We start from the raw sequence: 11,784 nt of genomic DNA on the forward strand, positions 1-11,784 counted from the left end.
CTCATCACTAGGTTCAGCCTCTATCTTTAAACCGCACAAACCGCAGCCTGTTATTCCCATCACGGCTCTGATTACAGTCTGAATGATAACAGACGTTCTTCTGCTTCCGGTGCCTGGAGATGGGTCTGTAAGACTATACGTGATACCAACACAGCGTCCTCTGTGCATTTATAGCATGAAATGATGTGCAGAAATGCTCCTGTTTCACCTGTTCTGTGCTTATTGTGTTGGGTTTTCAGACAGACCCCCCTCCGCTCGGGACCCCCGGGGGCTGTAACCCTTTAAAGCACCTATAAAACATTTGGTAGGAGCGTTTGAAGTTTTTATGAAGCGCTGGAGTATTGTTCCCCAGAGAGACGGCGCACTCCACTGGCGCCTCACTGCCCTTGTACACTGCCAGAGACCCACGTGTGTGTGTGTGTGTGTGTGTGTGTGTGTGTGTGTGTGTGTGTGCATGGCTCTGTTTGTTCTTTCTTACTGTCTGTGTGTGCAATAGATGGAATGAAAGTGTGTATGTGTATTTGTTGCCATGGTCTTTAGTGTAGTAAAGTTTGGGAGTGTTTGGCTGCGTTCACACAGTACAATTCTGATCTTCTCACACCGGATTGTTGCACACTCTATTATTTATATTTATGCATTCAGCAGACACTTTTATCCAAAGCAACTTACAGTGCATTTTTCTTTTTTTACCAGTATGTGTGTTCTCTGGGAATTAAACCCATGACATTTTGCGCAATGCTCTACCACTGAGCCACAGGAACACACTTTAAAATACTGTAATGGTTTTTATTCATACTTTACATTTTTCATAAAATAGACTTCTTGTTTTAGTTTAATTTCATGTGATTTATAGGCAGAGTGGATTTTTTTATGATTGGTAACTGGCATGGTTTTAAAAACATGATTCTAATGGCTACATCATACCATGCTATTTTAAGATTAATTTAAAGCTGTTTTTAATAATTTTATAGTATTGTACATGCATACTGATAGATGATTAAGCTGAAGAGTCGAGCTTTATATATATATATATATATATATATATATAATACAAATTACAAAAACAGATTCAAGTTAATAAAAGTTAAACGTAACTTTTATTAGTTTATCAATTTTATTATATAATTTTAGTTATTTCAGAATAAATTAAATAGAAGATGAGAGAAAAATGGTTTACTCTTAGAAATAAACATTTATTTCAAGTGAAAAGACGTAAAACCTCACATATTTCCTGTAGTACTTTATAATAATGTAATGTTATTCATACACTGATTAATGTAAATCAGTTGTTAATGTTATTGTGTGTGTGTTGCACTGTTGCATAGTGACAAGTTTCTACTGTGTTCCTTTTGGTTGCTAGGTGTTTGTGTGTTTTCAATGCAATATTTATTATTTAAATTATAAAGTAAAAACAAATATTTTAGTTTTTGAGAAAAGTATTATTATAAATGAGACAAAAGTTTGAAAGGGCTGTCCATAATGCTGAATTAATTTCAGTATTTTCATATTTCTGATCTGGATCAAAGTTAGATTGATGGAGGAACATCAGTGCAGACTGATAAACACTGCATTAAACTTCATTGATAATTAATAGAGGAATGAATCCTTCTTCTGCCAAGTCCTAGACTTCATGGGTTGAACTGTGCTGGCCAGGCGTTTAGCAGCTCGCCACATTGAGACTGAACGTACTGTATTAGATGTAGAGTCACAGATTTGTGTGTATCGTCTTATAGAAAAGAGCTTTGAATGCGACTCATCCAATCAGATCAGTTGTTTTATATAGATTCTGTTGTATTGAAAGGTGTGAAGGAACCAATCAGAGAAGGCCTTACTCAACAGCTTTCTCTCAGGTTGTCTTGTGCAGGTTGTGTGTGTGTGTGTGTGTGTGTGTGTTTGTTTGCATTCACACACTCACACTGCAGAGCAAACAACTGCCAGCAGCATCTAATCCACTGGAGCCAGACTGTGTGTGTGTGTGTGTGTTTATTACTTCTGTTAATATAACACTAATAATCATTCATAAGCCTGTGTTCAGAGCTGGTGGGTGTGTCCTGGCACACACACACACACACACACACTGTGCCATTGTTTATAAATAGGATTGGATTGATGAAGTGATGAACAAGACTAAACGAGGGGGCGATAGAGTGTGTGATTCAGGAAGCTACTATAGTTATCTGAGCACAAAACTAGTGTTCTGACACTTATTAGGAAACATAATAATAATAATAATTAACAAAATTCAGTTCATTCAGTGCTAGTGTGATAGAATCACTGCCCAAAGACACTCGAGCGGTCTCGCTCTCTCTCTGTGCTAAAGGAGGGATGTTTGTTTTCTGCAGCTGCTGGTTTATGTGTGTTTTGATTAGATCACCAGTGTGAGTCAATATTCAGGACATCTTCTGTGTCTACACTGCGTCTCTGTCCTGTGCTGTTCTGCATGCTGTCGCTGCACTGAGGCATTTCACAGTATGTGTTCAGAGCGATCGGCATCTTGCTACAGGAGCACACACACACACACACACACACTCCTCAGAGCTACACTTTCACCTCACACAGGACAGATAGCAGATCAATCTGAAGGACTCGTGGGATTAAGTTGCTAAGTGTGTTTCGGTTGTTCTCCTGACTGCGTGTCCTAACCAGAACGTGAAAATACAGCAGAACATCAAACAATCACAACCACTCAGAACAGTTTCATGTTCGCGTTTTTTGCCGTTCAGTTGCTCTATAAAAGGTTTTCAATAGAGTTTGAAGAGTTTGAACCAAACCTAATCCAATCAAACTAATGCTAAACTAATGATAGTCATTGATTTGTGAGCATAAAAACTATAGACACCATAATTCAAACATTTGGTTTTGGTAAGATTTATTTATTAAAAAAGATTTAAATTAGGAAATTTTTCTGCATTTATTTCAGTCAAAAGTGCAGTCAAAACAGTAGAATTGTGATATCATTACAATTCAAAATAGCCGTTTTTCTGTGTGAATATACTGTAAATGTGATCAAAGCAGAATATCCAGTCTTCAGTGTCACATGATCTTCAGAAATCATTCGAATGTGCTGATTTGCTGCTCGAGAAACATTCCTGATTATTATCAATGTTGAGAACAGTTCAATTTTGTGAAAAAAATGATGCATTTTGTTCAGGGTTCAAGTTCAATAAAAAAAGTATTTGAAATAGAAATTTTATAACATTATACAAGTATTTTTGCAGTTGTTTCCAGCAACAAACATGGTCCCATGGTTTCAACAATCGTTAATGACGTCATGTGCAGATGACGGAGTAATAACTCTTCATTAATGGCTCAGATTGTAGACATGCTATATTGAACATGTTAGCATGCCACATCACACTAACAAGAAACTCTGCTTCTATCCACAAGTGAACTTTGCGATGCTGTTTGTGAGAACCGTGTTAGTAATGACCCTATAGTTTGCTTTTGGAAAATCATCCCAAATCGATTGAGGTGTTTACATGAAGGCCTTTCAATATGATTTGACCTTACGGTTGCACGTAAATCTAGCTCGACCTCAACTGAGCACATTTGGCACATTTACAGCAATATCTTGCGGTTATTAGGACCCGGGCTCCAGGAATGTGATGTCATCCCGTCCCCCGTCCCCCGTCCCCCCTCGTGTCGGGAATGCCCTCTCCCCGGGTCTCTTCCTTTTCCTGCTCTCCATCTCAGCAGGATATTTTCTCGCATTCATTTTAATTTTAGGCAACATGAATGAGGGTAATCAAGCTGGAATGCAGTGAAGTCTCACACACACACACACACACTGACCACATCCCAATTAAACGAGTCCGAGAGATCATTACTGACCTCCTGCCCACCCCCTCTTCCACTTTTCTTTTCTTCCTGTGTCCTCTCCTCCCCTTTCTGCGTGACACATTAGGCCTGAATAGAAGCGCGGTGCATTGGAGCTGTGTGTTCAGTCGCACACACACACACACATTTAGAGAGAAACGTCCCCATGCTGTGTCACTGAAAACCCTCACAGTCTGCGCTGTCAATCAAACGCTGTTTTGTCCGTATGCTGAACGTAAGGTATGACATCACCTCACGGGACAAACGCCATCGGCCTCCATCGCCGTCTCCAGAGAGATTCGTCAACTTGATGCTGTTTGCAAGCGTACAGTGAAAGAATAAAGAGGAGATCTTCAAACAGGCAGCAGATTTCTCAATGCTGCTTCCAGCATCTGCTTTCAGTTAAAAACGCTGTTGATGCAGAGAGACACGGAGCGAAATAAGAGCGCTCTGTTTACTCTGATGAAACAACACTGTCACTTTGAGCATCGAATGAGTGAAAATGAATTACAAAGCAGCATATGTAGTCCTAATCATTCAGCAGATGAGGAACACTGCAAGTCTGTCTGTCTGGGAATCTTCTTCCAGTAACATTAATCCAATGTTTGTTTACAATTCTCTTTTTTTTAATAATGTTTTCAAAATGTTAGCACAAACATTTTGTCCTGGATGCACATTTGTCTAATGTTTTTGAAATGTGATCCCTTTTTACTAGAACGTCTGTCTGTCTGTCTGATCTGATGTTCTTAGAACTTTGGCTAACGTTCTGGCAAGGTTCTCTCCGAGTTAGAGTACGAACGTTCTTCCGGTAACATTAATAGAACATTCATTCAGAGTTTTCTGGTCTTTAATAATGTTCTTAAAGCGTTAGCCCCAAACCATTATTTATACGTCATTCATTAAACATTTTCCTAAAATGTTTATCTAACGTTTTTTTAAATGTAACCACATGTTTAAGAACGTTCCGAGGACATTCAAAAGTAACGTTCCCGTGATGTTTGCAGAAAGATACAATGGAATGTTCACTGAAAACCAACAAAAACGGTTTCTAAAACCTTTTCAAAACATTTACATTACTTTTTTTTAAACACTTAATAATAACATTTATTATCAGATCATTGTTTAAAATGATATAGCCTACTGCATAACATCAGAAGCTCATTCGTTGAAATTTGAATGTGATTATATATGAACCAAATTCTATATCGTTTCAGTCTGTTGGGTGAAGGTGAGCGTCAGTGACCTCTAGCGGTCAAAATGCGGCATGACACCGGCAGCTGAACCCCAGAACCACAGCCAGACTATGGGATTAGAATCCCGCCAAATGTATTGCAGTCACAGATCGAAAAATAATAAGCATGCATAAAATATTTAAAAACACGTGTAAAATAATAATGCACAAAACCGAAAAAACGAATGCATTTTTTAAAATAACAAAACTGAAACATGAATTCAAAATTTTCCAAATTGCAAACAAAATCAGGTTTCCTGCTCATATGTTATTTTTTTGTGTGCTTGTGGTTTATTCCCCTTTGCTCTTGTTTTTACCTTCTGTGCTTGCGTTTCTAAAAGTTGCAGTTTGAGTTTCATGTAAATCAGGGGAGGCTTCAGCGTCACCATTGGCCGCAAGTTCTAGATTGACAGCTGTGCCTCTAGCCAATCAGTTCTCAATCAGTCTAGCCAGGGAGTTGACGTCACTCCAATGCGACTCGTGGCTGCTGTGGCAGGTGTGTGAAGATGGATAACCAGCGTCAGCAGACAAATCCCGGATGATCTCAGGTGATTAGCCATAAATATTTTGTTAGTGGGTGACAGAAACATTCCCTTTGTGTATTATGATATTTTCTGCAAGCACTATGTAGTCCGAGTAGGCCGATATCATGTTAACACGTGTCTTGTTAGTTTGGTTTATTTACCAATACTTTATATTATAGGCAGTTAGGCTGCATGATAAATCACACGCAATATTTAATTTATCTTGTCAGTAAAGCCGGTTGTGTAATCAGCCGTAAATCTCCATCACCTGCGCGCTTTCACAAGGAGCAGCATTAGCGTTCGACTTGAAGCAGCTGCATTAAGATCAAGATGCGCATTAAATATCACACAAAGGGAATGTTTCTGTCACCCACTAACAAAATATTTAAGACCATTTACCTGAGATCGTCTGGGATTTGCCTGCTGACGCTGGTTATCCATCTTCACACTAGAGACTGACATTGATTGTAAACGTGCGCTGTGTCCAAATTCAGGGTCTACATCCTTCGGAGGACGCATTTGAAGGATGTTACGTCACAGCGCCGCGACGAAGGCTGTCCAAATTCGTAGGATCCTTCAAATGCGGCCCACAAATGCGTCCTCCTTTTCCCCGAATTCGAAGGATGGGTGTGATGGATCCTTTCGCGTCCTACCTATCCCATAATTCTTTTCGGCAGGACTAAGCGAGCGGTAGCGGAGTGGGGGAGGAGTATTATTTTCGATGTTTTTTAAAAACTGGCTTTTCAAAAAGATATATTTTCAGTGGTTTTCTAGTTAGGCATTTTGTTTTAGCATTAAGCATTTTTTTTACATGTGTACGTGTATATGTAAAAAAAAAAAACGTTTACTTTTGTAAACTAGCTTCTTCCTTACTGCCTGTGTGAATATCCCCTTACACACAGCTTATTTGTTAGTGATTGAAGCTGTTTTAACGCTTCTAAGGACGAAAGAGCAGACAGAAGTGTTTATAAAGCTCCGGGGAGAGAACGATGAGCTCTTCACCGGCGTCTTGCTTGGCGCTGTCACGGTTGCTAGGCGACAGGATATGAGCAACGGTTAAGGGAGGGAACTGAAAGAAGGGTAGGCTGTCCAAATTCACAAACACCGACTTCCGGTTTTTGCGGTCGTCGGAGGACCCATCCTCCTTCAACCGGGTAGGAAGGATCCTAAGGAGGATGCAGACCCTGAATTTGGACACAGCCAAAATCACTATCACGGGATTGGGACAGGACGGGAAAAAATGTTGGTGGGACCTGGAATCGTAATAACACTTTGATCCCCAACTTTCTACACAAATATAGCCTACCTTATAAATAAATAAAGTATAAACTATAGGCTTATATTTTAATTAAGGAGATAAAGGAGAGATCGGTAACGGCTGGTCTATGTGGTAATACATTGGGCAGTACATCCAAAAGCCCACTTATCATTCATAGACCTCAAATATAGCTTTTCATCGAAAAGATGTAGTAATAACTTTATATGGCCGCTCAATCTAATGTTGACCTACAGATATGTGCGCTATTGAAGTGTGTGTGGACACTGAACAGCAGGACAGATGGAGGCACCTGTGCTCTCACTTGCTCTTAAAATGTGAACTTGAGCGAGAAACTCCATGTATGAAAAATAAATCTATAGAGAGTGCCACTCTCAGAGAGCAATGTCTATGCTCAAATGAAAAATAATAAAATAGAAAGCGTGTGTGAAATGCACAATGTGCATTGTTTAAGACTGCTTTCAGTTCAATAAAATATAAAATAACAAAAAATTATTTAACTAAAGTGGGCATGCTGTGGTCTGTGTTGTATTTTTTCACTTTAACTGACATATTCTGGCAGAAAAAAATAAATAAATACAACATGGGAGAGGGAGAGATCGTGTGTCATTCCGGGAAATGGGACGGGATTTCCCCTCAGTTTTTTTCATGGGATTGGGACGGGAAGGGATCTTTTTTTGCGGGAGGGGGACGGGAGAGATTTGAAAATCCACTCCTGTGTCACCATCACACTCTACTTCACACACACACACCTGCCACAGCAGCCACGAGTCGCATTGGAGTGACGTCAACTCCCCCTTGAACTGATTGGCTAGAGGCACAGCTGTCAATCTAGGGCTTGTGGCCAATGGTGACGCTGAAGCCTGCCCTGATTTACATGAAACTCAAACTGCAACTTTTAGAAACGCAAGCGCAGAACGTGGAAACAAGAGCAAAGGGGAAAAAACCACAAGCACACAAAAAAATAACATATGAGCAGGAAACCTGATTTTGTTTGAGATTTTGAAAAATTTGAATTCATGTTTCAGTTTTGTGCAATATAATTTTAAATGCGTTTACGTTTTTGATTTACGCTTATTATTTTTCGATCCATGACTGTGCTTTTTGTTATTAAAAAAAATTGCATTTGTTTTTCGGTTTTGTGCGTTATTATTTTACACGTGTTTTTAAATATTTTATTTATGCTTATTATTTTTCGATCTGTGACTGCAATACATTTGGCGGGAAAATAATCCCATACCAGACAGTCTGCCACCGATCCACAGACTGCTGGGGCCCTGCTTTACATGCCTCACACTCCTCATGTCATGAAGCCCACAGCTCACAGAGGGATATCCCTCCAGCCTCTGCAATCCACCACAGACAGCTTGAGAACAGAGAAAGACGCTTAAAATTACACAATCATTAATGACAGTTTTGAGCATTACTGAATATTGATCAAAAATGAATTAATGTACATTCAAATAATTTGACAGGTCATATATTATTGTTAATGGCTTGATGAAAATTTTACATGTGCATTTTGAATGCACAGTCAAATTTGTGTTTTAAAAGTTCAGCCCAGGTCTTTGAGGTCACCTGTGAGCTGCTGGGATGATAATGAGGTGCTGAATTTGTACGTATCGTTTGAACATCAGGCTGCACATCGAGCTTGAGTTCTGGCACCGTGAGAGGTGACACGTCTCTGTATGTGGCCCGTTTAAACACTTAATTGCGCCTGCTTATTTGGTGACCCCGAGAGTTCATGAGCATTGGTTCCTGCCAGTGGCAAGAGCAAAGGTCGAAGCCGAATCCACAAACCTCCACACAAACCAGAGGCGCTTTAATGGACCAATTATTGGATTCCTAAGCACTTCACTTTGTTTTTCTTTTTCCTTGGGAAAAATGGTGTCGCCTGTGTGTGTGTGTGTGTGTGTGTGTGTCATATCAGGACACAACTCTGTATAATGACATGGGTATGACACAGGTATTACAAGGAGAGGGTGACTTATGAGGACATAACCCATGTCCCCATTTTTCAAAACACTTATAAATCATACAGAATGAGTTTTTTTTTGAGAAAGTAAAAATACACAAAGTTTCCTGTGAGGGTTAGGGTTAGGTGTAGGGCCACAGAATATACAGTTTGTACAGAATAAAAACCATTACACCTATGGGATGAACCCACTTTACACAAAAACAAACGTGTGTGTGTGTGTGTGTGTGGCTCAACTTATGTCAAACTAGTAAAAAACGGGCTTCATTGGGGGAAAGAAAAGCATTAAAATACACAATATGCACCATGTGCCAATATGTGCAAAAGCCCCAGATAACTGATGCATCCAGAAAAGAGTGTAATTTGAATGTGGTAAGAATGAATTATAAGGTTTCCACTTGAAAATTATTTATGCAAGACGATATAACCTCTCGTAATAGGTGGGTTAAGTGTCAAGGAATGTGCAAGATAGGGAAAAACCCAAATACGTGTTTTCTGGTTGCTGTTCTGTAGCAACCTGTGATAAATCTAGATTTGGGGTGTGTGTGTGTGGAGGAGGAGGTTGGGAGGGGGTCACATTGTGTGTGTGTGTGTTCTGCTGTCAGTCACACTGAGGGTTCTTGTTGAGTTGGCCCCGCGCGCGCACACACACACACATGCGCGCGCTCATGGAGCCGACGGGGGGAGGAGGGAAGGGGTGGGGATATTTAACTTGGGAAAGAGAGGAGTTCTTCTCCAGACACGCTCATTCTCCTTCTGTCCCAGATCAGGACTAGACGGGTTTTTCGGACGGCTCCGTGGAAGAGGATTTCTGGCACAGTGGGGATATGAAGGTACCGAGGCTGGAGAACATACAGCACACGTGCGTGGGAACGCTTGACGCGAACGTGTAGTGGAGTCTCCACTTTTATCTCGGACTGACACCGAACACATTCTTTGCGCGGAACGGAACGCGTTTGAGGTTCCGATCTTGCTCTCGCGCGCGGAGTTCTGCAAGATCCGTGGAGAGACCGGGCGCATTTCGTCCGTGTTCAGCAGCGCCGGTTCGGCCTGTGCGCTCAGAGAGTGCGTAAAAATAACATTGGCTAAGACGCGCTCCATTCCGCGGGCGCGCTGACATTTCAAACGCCCGCTTGGGAGGCAGCCGGCAACAAAACCCGAGCAGGCTGTGGAAACGGTGCCATCCCATCCTATCCGGTTGTCATGGTGACCCGCCGACAGCTTCGCTAGAGGAAAGTCTAATGAGGATAAGATTCTGAAGCGCACTTGGCAAGTCTCACTTGAGCGAGTATCCCTGAAAAACAGCCTATGTCCAATGTCATTCCGGGCCACGCGGCCGTCTATTAAAAGATCTCGCTCGTGCTGTCGCTCGGACTATTTATGCGCGGGTGTGTGAGGGCCAACTCCACTCCGTAGACAGACAGAAGACGAGTCATGGGCAGCATCCCCCGCGCGCTGCCGCTGCTGTTGTTGCTCCTGTGCGCGCACGGCGCCGCGGCCCAGCACAACTTACGCCTGAGGCCCTCGCCCAGCGACCATCTGCCCGTCCCGGACCTCAGGGAGGACCCCGACCCGGAGCACGATCCACGCGAGCAGGATCTCTCGGAGAAGACGCTGCGCAAGAAGCTGGGCAGCCACTTCGACTCCAACTTCATGTCCATCCACCTGCCCGCGCAGCTGAACGCCAGCGCGCCGCCGGAGCTGCCACGCCTGCCCATGCCCGCCGACCTCAAGAAGCTGAACCTGACGGAGACGCCGTACGGGAGGAGTGTCAAGGTGGGCAAGAAGGCGCGGCGGAAGTTCCTGCAGTGGCTGTGGATGTACACGCACTGTCCAGTGCTGTACAGTTGGAAGGACCTGGGCGCGCGCTTCTGGCCGCGCTACATCAAGGAGGGGAACTGCTTCAGCGAGCGCTCGTGCTCCTTCCCCGAGGGCATGTCCTGCAAGCCGGTCAAATCGGTGACCAAGACCTTTCTGTGGTGGTACTGCCAGGGCTTCCTCCGGCAGAAGTACTGCACGTGGATACCGGTGCAGTACCCCATCATCTCCGAGTGCAAGTGCTCCTGCTGAGCAGCGCGCGAGCGCGAGAGAGGGCTTGTCGATTATGGATGATTGCACTGTTTACCCACGGACAGGGACGTGTGGCGCCACATAGCGAATCTATTTTTTTATCCATGCATACACACACACACACACACACACACATATATAGCTTTTTAATTCAAAATATGTGACAGCATATGTACATATTTAAGTGAGAAGATGATGATGAAGAAGAAGAAGAATAATGCAGCTATTTTTGTTAAAGGATCAGGACCATGTTCTCACGAGGAGCACTTCCGCTCGTGGATATTTTTATGAAATCACTGCGAGGAAACAACGTCAGTCGAACTCTGTTCATAGAGACTGAAGAACACTGCATAGAGGTTTTGTACAAATATTAATATCGGTAATGATGATGATGATTTAAAAAAAAAAAGGCTGGGCTGAAAATGATACACGTGAACTCAGTTTTTTTTTGGAGATCAAATAGTATTTTAGTAAAAAAAATTGTATATGTTTTATTTATTGTTTTAAAGGTTGTGAGTATAGATAATGAGAAGATAATAGAATATAACAGAAATTCTACTTGAAAAACTCTAAAGATGAATTTAAGAGAATATTAATATTAACGATAATAATAATGAACATGTCCGTGTAAATGCCATGGTTTTAGCAATAAACTCTGTTAAACTTGCACCAAAGGATCTGAGAAATATGTCTTATGTCAGATTCTTAATGGTTTCTTAAGATTGAATGATGCATATGTTGCAGAATGAATGCAGATGCGTGCGTGCTGCTCTTTCTGAATGAGATCTGGACCCTTCCGCGTGCTGTCGGTGTGGAAATACTCTACAGGGCGCGCTTGGAAACGTGCGTAAAAGCGCGCAGATGTTAACAGCGCTAAAATATGATTCAGCCA

General features: G+C 42.0%; 1 protein-coding gene across 1 annotated transcript; it reads left to right on the forward strand.

Annotated features, from left to right (window-relative positions):
- The first annotated feature begins 9,523 nt into the window (after positions 1 to 9,523).
- On the forward strand, positions 9,524 to 11,566 carry LOC113092686 (noggin-2-like). The gene has a single exon (XM_026258397.1). The coding sequence runs from the start codon at positions 10,257 to 10,259 to the stop codon at positions 10,890 to 10,892; it is 636 nt and encodes a 211-aa protein (XP_026114182.1). The 5' UTR covers positions 9,524 to 10,256; the 3' UTR covers positions 10,893 to 11,566.
- Positions 11,567 to 11,784: the final 218 nt, after the last annotated feature.

Source organism: Carassius auratus, unplaced genomic scaffold, assembly GCF_003368295.1.
Source record: "Carassius auratus strain Wakin unplaced genomic scaffold, ASM336829v1 scaf_tig00214714_1_2670353, whole genome shotgun sequence".
Lineage (NCBI taxonomy): Eukaryota > Metazoa > Chordata > Actinopteri > Cypriniformes > Cyprinidae > Carassius > Carassius auratus.

What these genes read in the sequence shown, in the direction of transcription:
- LOC113092686 (XM_026258397.1), top strand. Translation starts at nt 10,257, where the DNA reads ATGGGCAGCATCCCCCGCGCGCTGCCGCTGCTGTTGTTGCTCCTGTGC.